Here is a 24,993-nt window from a genome sequence, read left to right on the forward strand (position 1 = left end):
GAGTTCAAGATGTGCCCAAAGCTCTTTGAGAGCCCAGTGTCTGCCTTGAGGAAGTGGAAGTGAAAGGATGCTTCATACTTGAAAGTGCTGCTCTGGCTTACCCTGGACTAGAATTTGAACCCAGAAAATGGATCAGAGATTCAGCTTGAAGAAATCACCTGCTGTAAAGTCGTAGCTGGCACCTCCTTGTTTAACTCTGAGTTGCATCACTTGGTTGAATTTTGATGAATAAATTCTATTATGCAGGGAATTCATTTGCCTTGGCCTTCAGCCCCGAGATGAGAACATCTTATTTTATAGTCATAGAACCATAGAACAATAGAATTTTCTGAGACATTTAAAATCACTGAGTCCAGCCCTTAAGCCAGCACTTCCCAGTCTACCACTAAGCCCTGTCAAGTGCCCCATGTACAACTTTAAAATGCCTTCAGGCTGGTGACTCAGCCACTTCTCTGGGTGGCCCATTGTCCCATGTTCACAAAAATAATAGTCACTAAAGCTTGTCAAAGTGCAAAGCAACCTGTAAAGCTCCAGCTCTACTTTCCTCAGCTTTCTTATTCCATTACCAAGTAAGAACTAGAAGGGTTATTTTTTTCCCCTCCAGGCATTCATATTACTCATTAAACTGTCAGAGGGTGGACACTGGCTGTATAGGAAAGAGATAATGGAAAATGTTAACATGGTTTATGTAAGCCACTTGGACTTGAACTGTTCAACACTTCACCCCCTGTACATCTTTTTTTGTAGCAGATTCATTCTCTCTGTCGTGCTACTGCTGTACATAAATGGTCAGACAAAAGAATTGTTTATGGATGCAGATATTTCAAGTTGCACATACCAGTAGCTAAGAGGTGACACAAATGAGAAACAGATTGCTAAGGGTATAAAATGCTGGGTGGTCTCAGCTCCACTGATGTAGAACAGGAGTCTGATTTCAAGGCTCCCTCCTCACCCTCTGGACTCTCCAGCTTGTGCAGATATGCCTGGTACATCAGGCCAAGCATTTAGAAGCTGATCTCTTGCCTGTTGTCACTGTGAAATACACGGGGAGTAATTGCCACGCCAGAGAAACCTGGTCCTGTATCAGGAAATCCTCTAGGATGAATATGGGAGCTGGGAGAGTGTTCATTTATCTCCTGTCTCTGTGTTGTTCCCTAAATATCCACTGCTGGAGACTAGAAGATGTAGTAGGTAGACCCTCAGGCAGAACCAAAAGGGCTGCTCTGGTATTTTTAAGCAAGCCTGGTTTTTTTTTATTATTATTTATTGAGTTTAAAGGCAGCCTAAGGCCTGCTCAGCTGTAGATGCCTACTTTGCAATATCCAGAGTTACAGGATATTAATCATTCTCCTAAGAACCTGCTCTTTCTTTGAAAGTATCCCTGAGGTAATTCCACTATTACTCACTGCCTTCTGTGTACATAAAGGGGAAAGAGTTAATATCAGAAGTGAGATTTATTTGCAATTTTGCTGGTAATCTGTTCAAGGAGACTGCTGAGTTCATCCCTGTGAATGTGGGTGTGAAATCTTTAGATGAATCCTCAGTGTGGGGCCATACCTCAGTGGGCATCAGCTCTCTGAAATTTGTATCAGCTAAACACAAGATTTCTAAATAAGATGAGCAGCTTTTTATCTGAACAATTTGTTGTGAGTTGTTAAATATACCTCTACCTATATATGTATAAAATATACACATATAAATGTATGTCAATATCTGATTATTTTAGAAATCAAAAATATCATTATGCTGAAACTGTCCGTCTAGTAACCACTGGGTAAACTCAGTTCTAGGATTTAGGAGTATGATCAGTATTTTTTGCTGTCTTCTCTCCAGAAAAATGTATCTACTCTTGTTTGAGTTAATTTAAAACTTTGCACAGATCCCCATTTTCTTCATGGATAAATAAACTCAATTTATGCATTTAATTATGCAGGATGCTCACCAATTTTTTTTTTTCCTCTTGCTACTCCTAGAGGTTTTAAAAGTCTTGATTTTCAGAGGAGGGAAATGCTATTTTAATGCCAGTGTTGCCACCTAAAGTGCTTGTCACTTCTGCTTGGGTGAGTGCCCAGTTCACTCAGATGTGGCTGGTGTTCTCTCACATTGTTTTGATGGATTACTGGTCTTCTTTTATTTAATTTTGTATGAAACCTTCTCAGATCCAAATGTAATAGTCTTCTTAGCAGAAAAAATACAGGGTTTTTTAGGGTGCTGTAAAATAGCTTGTTGTGCTACAAATCTCTGAGATAAGTAATACAGAAATTCACCCAGTAGATGTATTTTTTTTTAGAACGGAATTATTTTTTACATGATGACAGTGAAAATTAATGTAGCCATACATGTTATTAAATTTTGGCTATTATTTCCCCTACCTGGAGGATAAGATTTTATGGCCATTTTCAACAGGGAGACAGAGAGTTTAGGGGCAGCAGTTGAAACATGCACAGTAAAAATTGTTATGTCTTCTATTTTTCTGTCAAAATCATCCGAATTTTATCAACGTCCACAAGAGAATGAAATAAACATGTCTGTTTGATTGGGGAAAACACGCAGTAAAGGAAAAATCTATGCAGCATTTCATAGTATCTGTAACCTTGTTTTTCTGCAGTCCCATAGTCCACAGATGGAACAAGCAAAGAATACTTGATTTTTGATCTGCATTGCAGATTTCAGAGCACTTTGTCACTCTTTATCTCACTCCAGGAGGCCTGACTGTGGTGTGTTATGCGAAGTCCACAATTTTGCAGTTCCTTCTTGCTTCCAGCGTTACAATAAACAGAAATACTTTGTTAACTTTGTGTAGATTAAAACTTTAAAAACTCACAGCAAAAGCAGAATCCATGGAAGCTGAGGGGTGGATATTTTTACCTCTGTTCTATGTATGGTGAAAGAATGAAAACTGAAATTATTTGCCAAGAATTCAAAGGCAGTCACCAGAGGAATATCAGAACTTGAGGCGTTCTTGCTTTGCAGGCTGCCTGCAGTACTTGGTTGGGACTGAACCCAGAGCAATTAAAAGCAAGCAGCTGACATTTTTGCATTGCAAAAGTTTTAAATATTCTGTGGTAGCCTGGCAAGCCCACACACAACCTGAGACTTTTCTAATTGATTGGTGCAACTGCTCTTGCTTTTAGCTGAGTCTCTCAAGTGTTGATATCTTCATTTGATCTGTCTCAGAGGTGAAGCTCATAGTTACAATCCATGTTAAAAGAATGGATTCCATTTGAATTTTTGGTGGCTGTTGGAAAGTTCCAGGGAACAGAAGTAATGACTCTGGAGAAGGGAGTGCCGAGGTGCTCGCAATGAATAATGCAGTGACTGCAAAAAGCTCAAGTAAGGGCAGTGGAGATAACTTGTCCAACATCCCAGCATTAGCTGGAGCTGGGTTTGAAATTCCTCTCTGTCCCATGCTCTAACCACTCTCTTCCTGCATGGAATGTGCCACTTAACATATCTTGATGTGGAGAAAATAGGGTATAAATGTTATGACACTGACAGTGATTGGTGTGTTTTGTGCTGCAGAAACACCTTTATGCCCTACAAAAGATGGTATTTAAAAGGTTTTATGGAGCATGGGGAAGGTGATCAGCATTAGAAAAACATCTGTCCTCTTTATCTGTGCCATGGATACAGCTGGTTATTGATATGGAAATGTTAGTGGGGGATGCTGTGGGGGTGTTTATAGGGTAAATATGTTTGTTTAATTAATTAATTGGCAAGGTGGGCAAGACTGAGGATAAGGATGGGGGCAAGGCAAAAATCTTACCTCATCACATCCTTTGTGTGATCTGAACAGTAGCTGGGAAGTCTCAAGCATGTGATCAAACCTGACATGGAAACTGAAACACAGTCCAAGTGAGTTAAAGACAGCTCTTGAGTCACTTGAGTCCTGGCAGGCCTCACTGAATATTGCAGAATATTCTGGCACAAAGCCTAGGAGGGGTCAGCTGTGGATATACCTCAAAGAGAATTTGCCCAAACACCTCAGCACATGCAGTTACAGGGTTGAACGTGTGACAGAAGTGCTGCTAACCTTGTTACCATGACAGCCTTTGGTCCATCCAGCCCTTTTCTTCCTGGAATCTCTCAGGCTGTCCATGAATAAGCAGCAGAAGTGCTGAATTCCAAACCTCTTTTTTTATTTCTCCTCGTGTCAGTGCTGTCTGAGTCAGTGTTTTCCTTCACCTTCCATACCCTGTTCCTGTAAAGATTCAGTGCTTATTTGGGAATTTCACGGGGTGGGGAGGGGCTGAGCAGCTGGGGCACAGCTGAGTGTGTGTCTTTCCCCTCTTCACACTTTTCCTGCACTCTCTTTCCTCTTCCTTCCTGCTCCTTGTTCTGGTTTGAAAACAAAACCAGTGACAGACTCCAAGTCAGAAATACAATTTATTAGGAAAAGTGGAAAAGGAAACAAAATGTGTGCAATAATACAAGAGAAAAGCCACTGACTGAGTCAGAATACAACCTAACACCCTTTTTGGTCAGCGTGTTGGTAGCTGTCAAAATTGGAATGGCTGCAATCCTCCTGAAATCCAGTGCAGGAAAGGCTGAGTCTGGTATTCCAAAAACCCAGGTTATATCCAGGTAGGAATGCTTGGCTCCTCCCTCTGGGCAGAGCATCTCCCAATGGGATGTTACAGTTCTTATCAGTCATGCAGTGACATTATCAGCAGATGTCTTCTCTGAGAGAGGATTGGCTGTGGAAGAGATAAGGAAAAACCACCCACTTAACAGAAGACAACTGCCATACAGCTGGTAAATGGAACGTATCTTGTCTTGCAACCTAGGACAGTTCTTCACAAATTTCTGAGATGTAAGACATCCATCTCTCACTCCATCTTCTTCTTTGGACCCTCAGGTCCTCCTCCACATCTCTTTGCAGATTTCCAGGTGTGGTATTCACATACCCTCTGAACAGAGAGAGACTTGGCTTTCTCAGGATTTCTCCTGAGAGAAGCTGTGAGAGAAGCAGAGAAAAAAAAAATCTAAACAATTCTTATCTCATTCACTACTCCTGTGTTTGTACCCATGTAGAATGTGTTCTAGAGATTGTTTACCCAATGTGATTGCTTAATCAAATTCTAGTAATAATGTTTTAAATTCATTGACCAATTGGATCCACGTGTGTGTTGGGACTCTCAGGAGAGAGTCACTGGTTTTCTAGTTGGTTAGTTAGTGATAGTTCTTGTTATTGTAATAATAGTTATAGTATAATGTAGTATAATAAAGTCATTAATTAACTTTCTGAGATCATTAGAGTCCTACACATAATTTTTCCTGCATTGGGCATCCCAGCACTGATATCTAGGTGTCCCCACCAGTCCTTATTTGGCTTACAGACCCTGCTGGGCTGTTGGGAAGATGGTGGTGGTGAAGATGAGGTGGAGGAGAATCCAGAGCTCTGAAACTCAGGGTATCTGTGACTTTTTAGGGTTTTCTTCTCCTGCCATCATTTCTGCACAAGCTCAGTGGTCTAAGACTTAGCAAAGAAGCAGCTGCCACAGGATATTTCAATCAAAATTTCCTTCAGCTCCCCTGATGTACTGAGGGATTTCCAAGGAGTAAATACAATTACAGCCAGAGTTTCCTGTTCCTTTCTGGTTAGGAATTTCTAACATGATGGTGATGATAATACTAAATTTCCCATAGGTAAAAACAAACTTTTAAAAATCTGCTTAAAAGCTTAGTATTCCAGTTGCTAGTCATTGCCTAAGTGAGAGTAAATTGAATTTTACCTTTAGGAAACTCCAAATCATGCAGATTTTGGAATGTGTTTCATTTTCAACAATTACTGCTAGAGATTAAAAAAATCTTGATTTCTGTAAGTGCAAATGTTTTCCTTTAACAAGGAAAAAATTTTACAAGCTTGGAAAATCCATTTATTTAAAAACCAATCATATTAAATCCATAAAGGAAAAAATGTCCTTAAAATCAATTTCTTACCATTATGTCTAATCAGAAAATTATAAGAAAATTATTAGAAAGTTAGAGGCTTGTCTGAGTAAATGAAGAGATTTCCACACTTTAAAATAATGAAGATAAAACTCACTCTCCACTGTGGATGCCTAAAGTTACGAGAGAATAATTCTGCCCCTCAATTTTATCCTATAATCTGCTTAGATTCATTTTAGTGCAATTAAGGTATCAACAACATTTTGCAGCCCCTGGCTTGCATTTTTTGTGTGTTTTCCCAATAAACTGAATAGTAAATATCCAAGGAAATTGCTGTTTAGAGCAACAGGGGTTCAATTAGGGAAAGCAGCAAGTTCATTTTGAAGAATGATCCTAGCATTATTGGAATCATTTGTGTGAAAAAGACCTTTACAATCATCAAATCCAGCCATAATTCCAGCACTGCCAAGCCCAGCACTCAACAATGTCCCCAAGTGCCATATCTACGGAGTGACTCCACCCTTCCCTGGGCAGCCTGGCTCAATGCTTGCAGCCCTTTTGATGAGGAATTTTATTTCCTAATCTCCAATTTAAACCTCCTCTGGTGCAGCTGGAGGCCATTTCCTCTTGTCTTATCACTTGCTGTTTGCCATATAATGTTTATTTTCCACTGCTGTGGGCTTCTGCTTCCACAATTTGTGTGCCACTGAAGACCAGTTTTGGTGATTCATAATGAAGGAATCTACTTTAATGCTGAAAATAACACCATTTTTTGGTGTCATTTTTTGTGTCATCAGCACACTTTGGTGTAGATTATGTAGTTCAGAAACGTAAAGGAACGTAAAGGACAGGGCTATTCAGACTTTTGGCTCCTCAGAACTGGAGTGTGTGTTAAAAGTGCAGGCAGAATTCTTTGAAAACTTTTCAAAAAACATTTTGTCAGTGGCGTGAGGGACAATTTGAGTCAGGTGATAAAACCAAGGAGGGCTGGTTGTGTTGCTGCGGCTGGGAGAGGAGGACACATCATGTTCAAAGGCAGTGGAACAAGAATAAAAAAAGATGCAGAGTCTGTTTCTGGCCTGTTCATGCTTCAACCTCAATATTTTGTCTTCCTGGAGAGGGCCAGGTCTGCCTGCCCCTGAACCAGCCACTGGTCTTTGCTGATTTACAGTCAATATACAGAAAGAGGCATCTCCAGAGGGATGGCTCCTGCTAGGAGCAAATCACAGGATAAAATAAATTGATTCATGAAGGCATTTGTATTCCTTGCTGGAATGTTACCAGCTCTTCTTGGAAACCTTCATTTTCTACACCTGGTTCTTTGCAAATCCATATAAACTCTACATTCATACATTCCCAGCTGCTTTCTATTTTAATAGTTTTTTCCTTTGTTTTTACTGTTTCAGCCCATTAATGAAAGCTTTTAGGAGACCAGTGAGTTCTTATTTTCTGGGGCAGTTCTAATCTCAGAGATGGAAACTCCAAATCTGTCTTGTGGCTATAAATCATACTTTCATTGTTAGGATTCATTTTCTCATTAGGGTAGGATCTAGAAGCTAAACCAGATCAGCATGTCTCTTGGGATAAATACTGCAGATCTCAACATAATCAGAATGGAAGAGAATTTTATCCTTTAAACAGTTAGAGTTTTTAGTTTCTTGTTTGCCTCCTTCCTTCCCTTTGTATTTATTCTGGAAAGGATGTGCTTCAATGAGATTATTCTTCTCTTAACTGCTAGTCTTAAAATTACATCAGTCCCAAACTGATGGGCTGAATTAACACTACAAGTTTAAATGCTGAAAAATTAAAATTTCTTTGTTATGCAAATGGAAGATACTCAGCAGAAAATCCCTCAAATCAGCATTTTGCAGTAGGTGGGTATTTTTTGAGTGCTTTGTAGGAACCTGGCAATGTTGACTTCTTGGTCCTGAGCAGTTCAACTCCTACTGGGTCCAGAAAATGGGGCAAAATGGGTTGGTTTAATGCTGTAGCTTAACTGGTTGTTTGTTACAGCCTCCCACATGCTCCAACACACACCATGGATTTGTCAAGTCAGCAGGTGCAGTTACAGGATACAGCTCATTGTTTCTAATTATTTCTTCACTTTCCTCTTAGTTGGTGCTATTGGTTTATAAAAACAAATTGTAGAGTCATAGAATGGTTTGGGTTGGAAAGGAACTTAAGGACAGTTAAGTTCTCCCCTTGGCAGAAGGTGTCCCCAGGGACACCTTCCACTATCCCAGGTTGCTCCAAGCTCTGTCCAGCCTGGCCTTGGAGACTTCCAGGGATCCAGGGGCAGCCACAGCTTCTCTGGGCACCTGTGCCAGGTTCCCACCCTTACAGGGAAGAATTTTTTCATAATATCCAATCTAAATCTCCTCTCTGGCAGTGGGAAGCCATTCCCCCCTGTCCTGCCACTTGAGCCCTTGTAAAAAAGGGTCTCTCCATCTTTTCTTGTTGGCTCCTTCAGGTGCTGCAAGGCCGCAGCTGGGGCACCCCAAAGCTTCTCTTTTCCAGGTTGAACAATCCCAATTCTCCCAGCCTCTCCTCACTGCTGAGCTGTTCCATCCCTCTGATCACCTTGGTACCTCCTCTGCATTCACTCCAACAGCTCCATGTCCTTCCTGTGCTGGGGACCTGGATACAGGACATATGTTTAGGAACAGGATTCCTACAAAACCAAAATAAAATAATCATGGAAAATTGTACAAAAAACAAAGCAAAGCCTCAGTGGAAATGTTCAACTCTGCTCAAGGTAAGGTTGTTTTTATAGGAAGGATCTTCCAGGCCTGATTTCAGTTCTTTTTTCCCGACAGATGGAATTTCTGTCCCTCAGTCTAGACATTTATAGCACAGACATGTGCCAGGGAGCAGGTCAGCCAGGTTGTTTTGTTTTTATTATTAATGGTGAGAAAGGGACACTTTTAGAAGACAATTCATGTGATCCAATTTAAGTGTCTCCTTTATGGTGATAGAAATCATACCAGGGAATCCACTGACTTCCCAGAGTGGATCCCTCTTGACTTTTGAGGGAACCTGGGGACTTCTCTGCCCTGACAGCTCCTCTGCAGACCATAAACTGAGACAAATGATCCCAGCCACATCAGCTGCAGCTCAGAGGAGTGCTGGCATGAGCAGTGCCCATCCATCAATTTTTTATGGACTGCTTAGTTTATGTTTTCTGCAGGTTTTGCCTCCAGCAAAAACTTTAGGGAACATTATCCATAAAAAAAAAGTATAATTCTGCTGAAGAGAGGTGGTGATTTCTTCTAAAAACTGTAAATTGCTTATTCTTATATAAGAAGTTTCTTATAAGGAGATTTTTTTTTTAATCTGAAGAGGGTAAATTGGGCTGTTCTTCTGCCTCTGTAAAACAATCAATTATTTTAAATGAAACCATGGCTTTCTTGGTGTGGGGAAACACTCAACTATTGATTTCTGTGGAGAGTGGAATTTTAATGTTAAACTCACAGGACTGTGTCAGAGAAATAACTTTTGCTTATAATCCTAGAATGGGTTGCAAGGGACTTTAAAGTTCATTTAGTCCCAATGACACAATATTATTATTATTATTATTATTATTATTATTATTATTATTATTATTATTATTATTATTATTATTACAATAATAATAACAATAATAACAATAATAACAATAATAATAGTAATGAATCAAATACATAAATAAATCAAAATATCTAAAATAAAAAATATAGGTGGGGAAAGAATTCAGCTTTAAAAAGTTTGATATACATAATGTGGGCAACCACAGTTAAGTCAGACACCTCAGACTCCACTTCTAGGAAATTGCAAGTATTGGAACAGGTCTCCAACAGGCCTTGAACACTTATCAACATCTAAGATGTAAGGATCCCAACCATTTATTTCATTTGGGAAGCTGCAGATTTCAAAAAATCTAGGAAACTGATGATGTAAATTCCTGCTCAAAATTTTACAACTTTGTTCTTCTGTCTACATTTTTTGTCACCTGGCAAGCTAAAAATCCAGTGCAATTCAGACTAAATAATTAAGGTGTAATTTAAATGACTCTTAGGATATTTCAGCCTAACTCTAGCTAATTTTATATTCAAAGACAGAAGCAAAGGCCAAGAAAATCCATTTGTCCATTATCTCTAGTATTTCTTTCTATCTGTGTTAGACTGTCTCAAAGGATTTGGGATAAAATGACCACAGCCAGGGCTCTCTATTCAAAGCTACTTCTAATTCATGGAAAATAAAGTATTTTCTGCTATGCCTGATGAGCTGGCTGGCTTGTGTCTCAGAATTAAAAATATTCAAGCTAACTCAGAGAAGTCATATCAGGATAATGGCAAAATCCACATCCCTCCCTGGCTGGTGGGACAAAATTGATTTTGATTCAGTATATACCCAAGAGTTTGGGTGAGCCGTGAGTGACAGAGATGTAGGGCAAAGTTCATCCCAAATTATTATTCTGGGGTGATCAAAGCTACTTGTCTTTTATTCTGGTACTCAATATGGCCTTAAGAAAAGATAGAAAAAATTGTTCTGCTTCCACAAAACAATTTAGGTTTAACTAACTCAGCCCTTTTGATCCAAAAGAAGCAGGGGAAAAGAAACAATCAGAAATTTTCATTTAACAATGGTCTGATGTTTGATGATTGATCCATCAAGAGCAAATTGAACCAGGCTGGGAAATTGGTATTGGGGTGGGAAATAAGTTCAAAATGAGCTGGCAGAAGGCTGAAATCACACTTAGTTGGAAAAGGAATTGAGTTGTGATTTCAGAGTGAAGCGATGCGAGGTGGGGAGGAATGGGTGATGAAGGCAAACACTGCTGGCCTTCTTAAACCCATAATTTCCTGTGCAGTTCATAAACTTGTGTGAAAAAGGAAATTTTCTCTTCGTGGAAATTCACCTCTAACTGTAGCAAAACTTTTTGCTGCCAAAGGCAGGACCGTAAAATGCATCTTTTTCCACATGTGGATCTCTGATGAACCAGTGAACTCTTCCTGTTTTGATGGCTTTTTGACAGGTTTTGATTTTGCATTCAGGTGACTCCAAGCAGGTTTTCTTTTGCAGCATTTTTGTCCTCAATCAGACCTTTGCAGCAATGAAGAATTAGCAGAGCCCTCCAGTGGCCGAGGGAAAAGGATGAGTTGTGGCAGGGAGCCAGAGCAGCCTAGAAACCAGGGGCAGAAATCAGAAATATCTGCAGCATATTTCAGAGGTGGGCACTTCCAGCCCTCTTAGAAATGGCTTATACCCCACTTGCATTTGTCCTTTGATCCAGAGGAATTTCACAGCACCTGAAAAACTCTGTGAGTGAAATAATATGTGTGTATTCCTTCATTATTTCTGTCTAAAGAAGGGCTATTTGTGTGAAGGGGATAAACTTTAGGGATAAACTGATAGCTTTTGTACTTAATAACTTTACAGGAATTGAAAATGAAAAGAACTTGGTCCTCACAAAAGTAATTATTCATATTCATAATGCAATAACTGCCCAAAAATCTCTTCAAAACAAAATGAATAATTATTATTTCTTCATTTCGTAGTCCCTAAAGGTAAAGACATGATGAGCAGATCCTTGTTGCCTAAAACATTGCTGTAAGTGATGATTCTGATTATCTTATTAACTAGGAAAGGGAAGAAATGCTGAAAAATAACTTTTTTCAAGGCATCAATCACAGATTTTGACATCTGCTGGTGATAACTGGCAGTTAGCAACATCATGGATGGGCAGTGTAGGGGGTGGTGAGAGATTTTGGAAGGTTAACGAGGAGATTTGAGGAGTTCAGAAGAGAAGCATCACTTGCTGAGCAATAAGATGTTGTTATCTTGCCTTTGCAATTGAGTGTGAGAGCATGTGAGTGACAAAATGTTTAATCAGAACGTTACGTGTTTTCCCCAAACTCTTTCTTTAATATTCATTGGGGTGAGACGTGCAGTTTCCCAAATAAAAACCACATGAGCACATCCTGGGGAAAGAAACCCAGAGGTGCTGTCAAGCAGATTGGGAGTGCCACGCTTCCCAGGATTAATTTGTTGCTGCACCTGTTATTAAAATCTGTATCCCACTATCAGCTGCTTGATGACATTTACCCATGTTTTACATCTGTGCTGAAATTAATCTGTTTCAATGTTGGTGCTTATTTCAGTTTTCACTGTTTTGCTTTGAATTCTTGTGGAATGGTCTATGACTTTTGTAAAAATCCACTATAACCAATGCTGATGGAATCAGTTATAGATTGAGATCTGCATATCCAATGTCTTAATAAGAACAGAAAAATCTGGGGGTTTGAGGCTTTAAACTGTTTTCCAAGGTTTATACGTATTGTGAAAGTTCTTAGCCACAAAATTGATGCAGACAATTTACAGGTGGATCAAAATGTGTGATTTAAAATAACAGGATTCTATAAGTCTTATACAAGATCATTAAAATTCAAATAAAAGCATAGCATTTAAACAAATATGTGTGCATTTCAAAGCAGCATGAAGTCCTAGCTCTCAATTTCTGTCTGACCTGTAAGTAAAACTCTGATACCCATCTCAGATATGTGATGTGTTGGCAGGTGACAGCTCTTTCCAAAGTTCAAATGTATCTTTGGGTAAATAACATACAACTAAGTAGAATATCTATGAGTTGTAAATTTGAAGAAGGTATTTGTCTCCAAATTAAATGAATCATCATTCTTTGAAAGTGTCCATTTCCCTGGAGACTGTTAGAGAACTTGATTTAGTCTAGATACCCAAATTTTAGGTGGCTGGAATTAGGTGAAATGAATCTTTCTGCCTCTATGAACCTCTCAAATACCCTAAACCATACAAGACCTGAAGTACCCTGAGCTGCAGAATCAGAAATACTGGCCCTGGTGGTGAAAACTACAAAGGGTAGTGAACCAAGCTAGGGAGGAGATCTGGAGAGGGATTTTTTTTACCACAGGAGGAATCCAAAATTATGTGAGGTCACTGATTCTAGACACAGGCACAAGTTACTGCAACAGAATTAATGTTCTGACATCCTCTCTGTTCTTCTGGGGCTGCAAGCATGTGCAGTAGCAGTTTGAAAATCACAGATCAGGAAATTATGATATTATTTTTCCTCAGTTATCATGGCCATAATAATATTATGATAATCCATTTTCATGCCTAATCATTGCAGCTGGTGTCTGGTGTGACTGGATCCTCCTCAGAGCCTGGTGAAATTGTGTTTGAGAACCTCTGTCTCAATTCTCAAAGTCAGTATTCTGCTCATGATTCTGCCACTTCATTTCCAGGCATTTTCTCTGGTGTTTGCTGAGTGGTGGCTGGCAGAGAAATGCAAATCTATTACACAGTGCTTGTGTTGTATTGATTTCCTCTGGTAAATAATTGCATTAAATCTAAGACATGGAATCTCTAAACACAATGCTGCTGGCATTGTGATAATCCTGTCCTAACAGAACATTTTTCTTCTCATATTTATACCTGATGTGCTTAATTTTAAATATTTTTGTTTGCTCTCCCATGAAATGATAGGCTCAAAGTTATGGGATTACAGCTGTCAAACGCTCCAGGGAGATGAGGTGGGCCAGTGGGAAAAAGCTCAGTAAATAATTTGATCTTTGTTCAGGGCATCTGGAATGGGATTAATCTGATTAATGCAGACATTTACATCAATCCAAGCTGGTTCCTCTTATAGACAGCAAAGATCTACTCAGGGTAATGGTTAGAGCTGATGGCAAAATCAATCTCATCAGGTAAATCTCATTGCAAAAGTTTTTATTTTTTTTTTCTATTGGTTGCACCTTAGTGAATTGGCATCTCTGGAAACATTTGCACTGGGGACACCATAAGAGATGTGTCCAAAATTTGTTTCCTCTCTGAGATGTGTTGTAAACATAACAGTTCAATCGAGAGGAGAAAATAATCAGGAAAACTTTAGTTGCTCTACAAGGCTTGTGCTACCCTTTGTGTTTTAGGAGGTTTCCCACATTTATGAATGATTTAAATTAACCCAAGGAATAAAAATCTACTTCACAAAGCCAATGTATTAATAGTGAAAGCCCCCCTGTGACATGCTGTTGGTGGGATCCTTCCCTTTTCTATCAGGTCCAGGTTTTGCCCAGTCTGATGTCCACAGGTGTCCCAGAACACTTGAGATGCCTGAGGACAAAGTGTTTGCCCTGTGGCTGCTGCTTCAGAAGGGACGGATCTTCCCAGGGTCCTGAGTTTCTCTGCCAGCCTCATGTGGCTATTCCAGATATGCTGGAGTACCTCAGATCTTGCAGCTCACACGCTTTTGGGCAGTGGAATCAAAGTCTAGACCCTTCTTGCCTATAAATGGCAGCTTTGATAACTCATGGGAAGCAGAGAGTCAGAGCATTGAGAGCTGGCAGTTCTGCAATGTTTCAATCTGTTACAAGTCCTGAATTTCCACTTGCTTTGGGCCCAAAGGAGTACAGAAGCCACCAGCCCAGGGTCCCAAAGCCAGACTGAGGGTGCTCCTCAAAGAAAACCCAACCAAATATGAGTTGGATGGTTTAAAACTGGGAGTCATGACATTATAGCTACCATGTGTGGTAGGCCACAAAGGCAGGGCCCAGACCCCAAAGGGTTAATTCTCTTACTTTTTCTGTTGAAGTTGCTTAGGAAGCCCTATTGATTAGATCATGGCAGTTTGGAGCAGGCTGGTTTTGTTGGTGTGCCTCAGTTTGAAAAGACGGGTGTCTGCTGAGGAAAGCAGGAGCTTCTCTTGAAATGGAAAGTGTAAACCCCCTCCTTCCAAACTGTTATAATTTCAAAATTAAGGGGCTCTCAGGTAAAGATATGGCAGTAGGAATAACAGTTCTTTATTAGAAAAATTAAGAATGCAGCAATACAGAACCCCACTTCCAGAGTCAGAGCAGGCCCTGTCCCCTGTGGGTCAGGGAGGTGGCAGCAGTTCCATCCATGGTGGCTCAGCCCTCCTGCAGTGCCAGCTGTGCTTCTGCTGGAGCAGGATCCTGCACAAGGGGGGAGTTTTTCTCTGGAGCTCCAGGGCTGGGGGAGATGGGCCTGGGCTCCTCTGGGAATGCAGTGGGGAAGAAAGCTGCTCCTCTGGGAATGCAGTGGGAAGAAAGCTGCTCCTCTGGGAATGCAGTGGGCAAAGGCTGCTGTGCTGTTCCCAGGTCAGATTGTATCCAGGTAGGAATGCTTGGCTCCTCCCCTGGGCACAGCATCTCCCCATGGGATGATGGAATTTTCTCAGCCATGCAGAGACACTCAGTGGCCACGGACAGAAGAGATCTCCTGGAGGGAGGATTGGCTGTGGGAGAGATAAAGAAAACTGCCCCATGAACAGGAGAGAACTGCCCCACCTCTGACAGATGGCAACAGAACACACACCCCCAGCCACATCTTGCACTTGAAACCTAAGACATGGCGGCATCTGATTTGGGTCATTTTTAGAGCTGGGATATTGAGCAGCATGATCATGTGTTATTTATCTCTCTTTGTGCTTTCTGAGCTGCCTGATGTTTCAAAATCAGGCACCGTGCAGTGCCTGTGAGCTTCCAGAGGAAATGAGGGATTGACTTCTGAACATTTTGGTGTCTTTTATTTCTGTACATCCTCCCAGTTTATGATGCATGGGAAGACTACTCAGATCTTCCCAGCATACACTGAAAGGCAGCAAAACAAAGCAGAGTGGGAGGCAGGGGGAGCAAAAGTTTGGCATATGCTGAATTAAGCCAGAAGGAATTTCGTGGCTGATGTGTGCTGAGGAGGAGAACAGGACAAGACCCCTGAATCTTTACATCCTTTGTGGCAGTGGTCCCATTGTACACAACAGAAAGAGTGAGATAATAACACACATCCTCATGGTCATCATCTGTTTAGATGGGACTTAACTCCCTTTTATTTTGCTATTTTTTGTGCTTATGCTGTAAACAGGGCACCAAGCCATTGCCAGGCATAGATAAATATATCAGATGGGCTCCTTTGTGTTTTTGTGTGTCTGTGAAGCACTGACTCTGAATTTGACCCTGTATAAAATCAGAGTTATTCTGGAATACTGTTGTGCTCTTATGCAGTAGATGATGTTCTGTACATTCATCTAAAACAGCTCACTTCAAGAAAAATAACTCTGGCAGTTTATTAGTGTGACAAGGTTGGTTCTTTTGTATGCTTTGTGTTCTTGTAATCTCCCTGCAGTGTCTCATCGTTTGTCCCATGTAACATGATTCACTCACACAGGTTTTATAGCTGTAGATAATGACAAGTGTATTAATGTGCCTAAAGAAATATATTGATATTGTATTGAAATATAGTGATTTGACAGCATAAATAATAAATGGCTACAAGTAATTTATTATTTATGCTGTTGGATCTTTTTACACCCCCAGTAAATATTTTCTAGCATCAATGAAGCTGTGAAGATTCATCACCACAGACCTGCATTTATTAATTTTATCTCTGCTCAGTGGAGTCATACTTCATTTCTAGCAATAAAGGATGTCTCCTGTTTCTAACAAATTAGTCTATCAGCTGAAACAAAGATCTCTGTGTATCTCTGTCTAATCTTCACATACAACAATTTTCAACTCTGAACTTGCAGTGTAGGTCTCAAGTAGATGCAGAAATGGCCAGATTTTGATTAAAAGTGTAGCCCTCAATTTGAGAAGGACTTTTCTTTAGCAGTCTACTCCTGCAGCAGAGTGGAATTCACTGTGAGGAGCCAGGGTGTGGTGTGGCAGAGGAGTCAGCCATATGTAACATACCCATGGCAGTTCTAGAGATGTCTGTGGAGATCTTTAAGCTGTCCTCAACCTCTTGCTACTTGAATTGCCTTGCTCCCTGTGGTCTGAACATGCTCCCACTCTGAAAACTGCATTTACACACCTGGAATGGGAAGATAAATATTCTACCAGCTCATGGTTATGCCAACACTGCATTTGAGAAGCACAATCAGAGCAGTTTTGCAGTGCAGCTTGAGAAGGAGGGCCTTGAGGTGTGTGGCCCAGAAGCCACTTGGATAAATTTGCACTTTCCTCAAAGTCTTGCATTCCTTACCAAGCTAAAGAGTCCCAGTAACTTGACAGTTTGATGCTGGAAGGTCATTGCAATAACACAGGATTACTGGGGCAGGAAAAGGAGATGAGAAAAAATTGATTGTACCACTTGAAACCCTCCAGCCTCACATTTAGAAGAAACAGCTCCATGAGTGAGTTAACAGAGCAGTTTGTACATGAGATGAAGAGTCTGGATGTGGATGTACACACCTGGGTTAGGGGAAGAGAGGTGAAAAGCCAACACTGGCGCTGTGACCCGGTGTGATACTCGCATCCTGATGAGGTAAAATTCCTGAAAGCCACATGGCACCGAGGTGCAGAGGATATTGGTGTCGCCAGATGGAGAGATGATGTGCATTTCCTGCCCTGTGCCTTCTTACAGAGCAGAGCAGAGGGTGACTGCTGTGCCTGCAGAGCAGGAGCTCTTCACATTGACAGACAGCAGGAGTGATAAAGCTGTCACTGTAGTGGGAGGCTGAATACTTTTCTTTCTCTGAAGAAGGGTAATGAGGAGAGAATTTGTGTTCTGTTTTTTTTTTTTTTTTTGTCTTTGCTTTTTTGCCCCCCTCCCCTCAATAATCATCCTGGGTCTTGAAATACACAGGAATTCCTTGGTTTTGTGTAGATTGAGTCTGAGGAGAAGTCAGGTGGTTCTGGAGCTCCTTCCACCCTCTCCAAACACTTACAGTGACTGCCTGAGTCTGCACAGAGCTGAGCTTTGATATTGCTGGACAATCACAGCTCATCCTTGCTACTCACTGTTGGTGGGGCAAACTAAAAGCCGTGCTCTGGCTAATTCCATCCGCTGTGGCTTGGAGCAGGTTGTAGATGAAGAAAGCAGCTGTGCAGCAGTGGTGTGAGGGCTGACATACAGAGCTTTCCATTGCCATTTATGAGCAGAGCTCATTCCTTTCCCAGAAGAACTGCAGGTGACCTTTTAACAAGTCCTCTTTAAATGGTCTTACTGAGCTCTGTGTGCGTGCTCAGGTTTATTTGTCTGTCCTGTTCTCTTCCAGAGCCTTGCACGTGCACCCAAACCAACCAGTGAATAGCAGCATGCAGGAACGAGCCCACTTGGAAGCTGGCAAAGTTTTTCTGCCTGCCAAGAGCCAAATCCCAGCTTTCTTGGGATGCTGTGGAATTTCTAAGGCAGATCTCTGCTGCCTGGCAAGGGCTGATTTGTGTCATGTGTGCCATGGCATCGGCAGAGAAGCAGAAGTGTCAGCAGCTGCAGGATTTCTGTCAGTCTTTCATATCATTGGTTTCTTGCATAAAGAACAACATTTGCACATCAAATGAGTCCAACTGACAGAGTCAGGATTTCACCAGATCCAGTCAGAGGGAAACTTTGATGAAGTGGTTAATTGTACCCAGGGATAGCTGCAAAAGTAGTTTTTCATCAAGAGGTTACAGCGGAACTGGGATTATTAAAGAATGGTACTGATTTGTGGACTGAGGAACAATAAATTATTTTATTCATTCAGACTTAATCCTCAACATTCATCCCCTCTATATTTATTTTTGCAGTGATTTTTTTTTATTATTATTAAATATATGGAACACAGCAGTGTTGTATGACACGTGCTGCTTCTGATTTTCTAAAGTTTGAACTGAAAAGATGGAAATCAGTTTAGATTGAAGATTTTCTAGCTCTTTTCACTTAAATGAAGAAATCATTCTCCTGAGCCTGAAAAAATATTTAGTTTAATTCATGGCTATTGTTTCAGGTGTTAACCACTATAAAGAAGAGAATTGAAATGAAATTCAGCTTAGCGTTCGACTCTGTAATATTTGAACCATTCAAAAAATCTTCAAGAGTTTATTCTGGAAAACACAGGGCAGAATTAGGAACATGAAACATTTACCAAATTTAAAAGTAGTTACTTTTTTTGAAACTGTCATTCTTTTTTTGTAATTTATTAAGTGCTACATTCCTCAAAAAACTCAGGAAGCTCCAGTGCCCAAAGCCTCCAAGCAGGATTTCGAGTCCAGTGTGCTGAACAAACAGCATGAAAAAAATAGAAAGGGCAGACAGTAGGTGAGAAATGAAGACTTTTGGCCAGGCTATGTGATTTTTCTCCTGCAGAGAGGCAGCAGAAGCAGACAAAAAAAAATAATTTTACAAAATCCTGGACCAGTGTCCTGCTGACTGCTCAGTCCTGCCTGTGTGGGAGCAGCCCCTGGGCTCAGTGGTGCCACTGGGCACATTCAGGTGCTGTCCTGTGAGAAGGTCTCAAAGCCACCCCTGAGAGGCTCAGCTTGGGGAACAAAAAGGAATTTTATGAGCTCAACTGAACTTTCAGGAAGGAGAAAATGGGGGTTTAGAGCACCATTTATCCCTCACTCTTGGAAGTTGAAGAAAAAGGCCTTTCTCCTCAAAGCAGTGTTCAAACCCAGCCAGTAGGTTGGTCATGGTCATGTTAGGTGACTGATGCTAAAAAAAATTTCTCGCCTGCTCTTTGGGGTTGCAGGTGCATGGGACAAAGAGATCTGTTGGTGTTGAGAAGGGTTAATTTGTTGAAATTGAGATTTCTCCAGAAGGGCTGCAGTTTTGGGAACATTGACTTGAGAAGCAGATTAAGGCTCCAGAAAGAGAAGCAGAGAGATGCATTCATTTGCCTCAGAATATCACAGTGTCTAGAGAATTAGTACACTTGTTATTCTCATGGGTTTTTATATATTCCAAATAAAAATACTTACCCCAAAACCGCAGTGGCACTCCTCCCCTCTCTGCCATTGCAATCTGAAAATGTTAAAAAAATCTCCAGATTCCCAGATGGCAAAATAACATCCTGGCTAGTTCTCTCCTCAGTGCATGTTGTTAATTTATTTGTTGTTCTAACCCAGTTATTTTTTCTTTTTCCTCTCTTTGGATGCCACAATTCTTCTGGTCCTTCAAAAGTAAAGAATAAAGCCCTTCAGTCTTAAATATGAATAAAAGGAAAGTCCAGGCCTTTGCAGGGTGGGAGATAAATGTTGTAAGAAGTCCTTTATCACTGCTTTGAGCTCAGTGTAAGCACCTTGTCCAATCTAAAGCTGTGAACAGACTGTAAATATTTCATTTTACTGTCTTTGCCTTATTTTTCTGCATTCCTCTCTGTCATTTCATATCTACTGATCTCAGTCTACTCCCTTACAAGTCACTTTGTTGTTTGCTTCCCAAAATCTGTGCTCATAAATGATCCTCAGCAGTACTTTTTTTTTAGGGATTTCCTCATAGCTTGGTGTAGCAAGTCAGAAAGGCTGGTCAGATCTGAGCTGCTCTCCAGCATGTCCCAGGGTACAGCCGTCTGCCCAGTGCCACTCTGCTGAGTTTTGATTTCCCAAAGATTGCCAGCCTTCTGGGCAGCTCCTTCCAAACCTCTCCTCCTTGCCCTTCACCAGACCCTTCTCATCCTGTCCCATGCTGACCTCAGTTTGTCAAGCCCTTTGCTCTTCTCTCTCTTCCCACATCAGGACTGTCTTGTTTAGAGGCTCCTGCTCTTGCTCCTGGTCACTCTGGGTGCTCATCCTTTCTGAAAACCTTGCTCTCTCCTACCACTGGAAAATGAGAGGGGCATTTCTTTTCTTCCTCTTCCCCTGAATGATCTACCCTTTGCTCCAAAGCTTTCTGTGCCTTGCCCTGCTCTACTGTCCACAGGGAAAGATGTGTTCCCTCGGTGCCTAGGCTCTACTCTCCCCACTCTGCCTATTCTGTGGGTCATTATTCCAGATTTCTTTATTCCAGACCAGGCTGGACAGGGCTTGAAGGAACCTGGTCTATTGAGGGCATCCCTGCCCATGGCAGGGTATTGGAATGAGATAACCTTTAACATCTCTTCCAAGCCAGACCTTCTGTGATTCTATGATTACTCCAGATTCCTTTGTTCCAACACCTCTCTTCTATCAGATCATCCCTGTTTTTATTATTTCTATCTTTCATCCCTGCTTTTATTATTTCTCTTCTTTCTCAAGGCCTGTCCAGCACCTCCTGGACCGGGTCCCTCCTTCTCCACTGCCCCAGCATCCCTGCTCATCCTCAGTTCCACGCAGCAAAGGCAGGAATTGCTTCTCTCCACAAAAAAAAACAATAAACACCGAGGAGTTCTCCTCCTCTGATGGCTTTTCCTGCTCTCCCTGGCTTTAATTTGCAGCGAGCATTTCTTTGCAGAAGCGCTCATCCCTGGAGCTAGCAATAAAAGAGGGAGGGAGGAGGGCGAGGGGGATGCAGCAGCGCAGCGGGCTGGCGGAGCCGGGCGGCAGCCGGGAGCTCGCTGGGGACACCGGGGGGACCTGAGCCCCTCAGGCCGGGCTCAGCCCCATCCCATTGGCTCCCGAGCCGCTGGATTTAAAGGGAAGAGGAGCTGGGAGGGCTGAGCTGGGAGGGCTGAGCCGCACAGGCAGACGCAGGACTCAGCCAAGTTGTCAGCGCGCTGCGAGCGGCTCCGACACATTGATGCTCGTTTGGCTCCAGAAAGGAGAAAAAGAAGAGAGGACGGGAAAAAAAAAAAAAAAATCACACACAAAGAGGTGATCCAGAAGGAGCCTGATCCAGCCCAGCAGTCCCAGAGGGAATAATGGATGTGACCATCTCTCAGTTCATCTTAGAATTTGATGTGAACTGCAGCCTCCTGGATCGTTTGCACGAGACTTTTTTAGAGAGTTCCTCTATCCCTTTCCTGGGCTTTGATGGTAGGAGTTGTTACCTGGCGCAGAGCTCGGGAAAAGCTTCACAAGTGCTGAGATTCGGTTTGCTTTGTGATGCGAAGTGCGTGGCTTTTGTGCTTTCTCAACTGCTTCTTTTCCCCTTTCTGTCTCGTTTTTTTAACCTCAGGTCCGTACTGCAATGCCACCACGGACCAGATCGGGACCTGCTGGCCCAGAACCTCTGCGGGGGAACTGGTGGAGAGACCCTGCCCGGAGTTCTTCAATGGGATCAAGTACAACACCACGAGTAAGTACAAACTCCTTTCTTCTCCCGCAGATCTCGCGTTCAGAAGGCGCCTGGGGACACCCAAAATCTATTTTCATTACATGGAAAAAAATAACAATCAAAGAAAAAAAAAAAGTTTGCTTGGGAACCAACATTTCCTCCACATTCCAGCCTGTATATTCACAATTTTTGCCTGGAATGATGCATATTTCTCAAAAGCGCAGGCTTGTGGACACTGCTTCCTCTTTGCTGAAGTACATTTAGGGAGATCCGGGCAGAAAATCTTCTCTGCAGTCTGAGGAGAGTTTATTGTGCTTTGTGTGTTTGTGCATGTGCATCTGCCCACAGCTCAGTGTGTTTGTAGCAGTGCTTCACCCACCTGGATAATTAGACAACCTTTGGCTCATGGAACACTTATTCCTACCACCTCAACTGCATTTTGGAAAGTCAGTCCCTTTTCCAGGCTGGCTGTGTGAGCAGGGGTTCAAGCCCTGCTGGAGTTGGGTGTAACAGACAGAAAGAAGGCTGAGGGCTGCAATCTGTTTTAGCAACTTCATCAGGGACTGGCTGCTGGGGCTGGAGCTGCATCAGCTCTGCTCAGGAGACAGGAGAGGAAATTAGGAGGCAAATAATATTCAAAGCAAGGGAGCATGGGGGCTCCTTAGAAATCTCCTGGATGCTTTATTCTTCGAGGTAAACAATCGTGATGACTCACTACAAATTTATTATTCAGGCTGTGGGACCCAGGCACTCATTTCCTTCTGCTTATCTGTCAATACCCTTTGGACCTTTCATTAAGAGTTTTAAAACATATTAATTCCAAATGTGTGCACCCGCTTGTTTGTCACTCATTTTTTCAGTGTGGTTTTGACTGTAAGGATAATTTCATTCTATGTTTCACTCAGAACTTTTGCTTGGCTGTTGGTGATCTTACTTGCAGGTAGTGTTAATTTTGTGGGGCCAGTATTCTCCTTAAGTCCCGTAAAAGAGTGACCCCTGACACGTCAGATCTTATTTTTAAACTTGTAAAAAGTGAATTTATTCCTTCCTCAGCTCTAGGTATCATGGTCAGGTAACTGGCCAAAAGTTGGGTGCGTTGACCCTGAGAAACAAAGCCCCCTGACAGATTAGTTCTTAGGGACAGACTTTGAGCAGAGTAAAAGGTTGCCTCAGAGAACTGCAAAATCACCCTAAAGCTCTCTAATCTCAGACCTGGGTCTTTGCAATAAAATAGGAGGGAGCTTGGAATGGGCTGGGTGATGCTGGCTTTGATTACAGCAGATACTTCACTACTTGGACAAGTCTCAGCTGAGACCAGAAGAAAATTTCTGAGAATTAAGGGCAGTGCGAACACAGTGGAAAGAATTTTAATGTTTTTCCTGTATATGAAAGTAAAAAAATATGGAATACCCCAGTTTGGTTTTTATAAACTCTGTTGATGCTTTCAGTAGTTCATCAATGACCTGATTTAAAGTTCTCTCCTTCTCAGTGGTGGCTGCTGCTTGTATTGCAGTGCTAATAAGTTTTCTTAAATTCTTTGCTCTTAAAACAATGGCATGTTAATTAAAGACTGATGGAAATACGTTCTTGAAATGCTGAAGCATTATTTTCTGAGGAAATGGATATTTTTCTCCTTTCAACATAAAATGTGAGTAGCTACCTCCAGATGATCTCAGACCCTTCCATGTGTGTAGTTCCTCCCAGCTGTAGTGCAGAAAACAGAGGGAAGGGTTATATCAAAATCTGGTCAGCTTTTGGAATCAGTGGCTCCTTGGGAAATAGCAGTTAAGTGATTAAAGCTAGGGAGAGCAGTAGGACAGCAGGTTAGGGATTGAATACACAGGTGCAATCTCTTTTAGCATTTGAAAAATACAATTACTGTATGCAGAACACATCAAGAATTTGGGAAAACCAAATACTGACACATTCTGACCATTTGCATGATTTCACCAAGTTGGTTTGTGGGTTGCCTCATTTGTGATGAGGCTGATTGTGCTGAAAACCTCAGCTGTGTTCCCCATGCAGATGATAAAATGAGCACAGACAACTGATTAAAGAATGGGAAATGGATCTTGCAAATCTCAGAGGTGAATAATACAGCTCAAAATGAAGGTCTGATAGGAAATGGCTTGAATCAACATAAGATTTCTGCCTAGGGTATGTAGTTTTGTTCTATTTTGTTTTGCATTTTGATGAGACGGAGAAATGATGGTTTGTTATATTACACTGATTTTTTTTTTTGAGAGCAAAATTAGACCAATTTAGAAAAATCACCTTCCATTGCCTTTCTTCTACTAAGAGCTTTTCCAGCTCTAGGGTGTAACTCAGCATTTATTATACTGTCAGGTATCCCACATTCATGAGCCTCCACCTTTTAGGAGCTACAGCTTTCCTTTGCATTTATTTTATATATCTGTGAGTATATTTTGTATATCTGTCAGTATATTTCTCATTTGAGAGCCTGTAAAAGAACTGGATCAGTTTCAGTGATTTCTTTTTCAGTTTTAAAAATCAAGCTCTCAAATATTCCAATTTCCCACCAATTTCCTAAAAGCAGCTCATCAGCTGGAGGGAATGAACCCAGCAGCATTCCCTGTCAAGGAAAGCTTTTGCATTGTAGACACTGGCAAATCCAGACTGGGAAGTGCCCAAACTGTGTGAAAAGCTTTTGAAAAACTCAGAGAAGCACAAAGCACTGATCTGTGGCTGAGTTTTGGTACTCGTGGGGTTGTTTCTGCACCTCACTGTAGTCTCTGTGCATGTAGGGGATGGAATTCAAGACAAAAACAGACAGGTAGGTTCCTCCACAGATCAGCTCATCAGAGGTTTTGGATGCACCTCCCCTGCTTTGTGTCCATCCTGTCACCTCTCAAGCTTTGATGTCCACTCTGACTCAGATGGGGAAGGCTATCAATTCCAGCAAATTCAATGAAAAAGCATTTGAGGAAAAAAAACCAACCAAATAAACAAACAAAACCCCACAAAAACCCAAAAAAACCCCAAAATCAAAAAATAAACACCAACAAACCCTTAAAAAAAAAAAGAGCTTGTGCTTAAAAAACCCTCCTCCTGATTGCCACACTAGAATAAACTGTTGGTGTAAAATATTTCCATCCTAACTGCAAGAGATTCCCGTGGTGATTCTGTGCCTGGGTCTGTGTTTCTCTGTGTCTCCTG

General features: G+C 41.5%; 1 protein-coding gene across 4 annotated transcripts in view; it reads left to right on the forward strand.

Annotated features, from left to right (window-relative positions):
• Positions 1 to 24,993, forward strand: part of CRHR2 (corticotropin releasing hormone receptor 2) — a 151,892-nt gene that overhangs the window by 23,213 nt on the left and 103,686 nt on the right. For 2 of the 4 annotated variants that reach the window (XM_072925271.1, XM_030264198.4), the window contains exon 3: positions 21,718 to 21,837. In XM_072925271.1, coding sequence (XP_072781372.1) covers positions 21,718 to 21,837 — 120 coding nt within the window. Of the gene's footprint in view, positions 1 to 17,534; positions 21,576 to 21,717; positions 21,838 to 24,993 lie in introns of those variants that run through there. The other 2 variants (XM_002196341.6, XM_072925272.1) reach the window with 2 other exon arrangements.

This window comes from Taeniopygia guttata, chromosome 2 (assembly GCF_048771995.1).
Source record: "Taeniopygia guttata chromosome 2, bTaeGut7.mat, whole genome shotgun sequence".
In the NCBI taxonomy this organism is placed as follows: Eukaryota; Metazoa; Chordata; class Aves; order Passeriformes; family Estrildidae; genus Taeniopygia; species Taeniopygia guttata.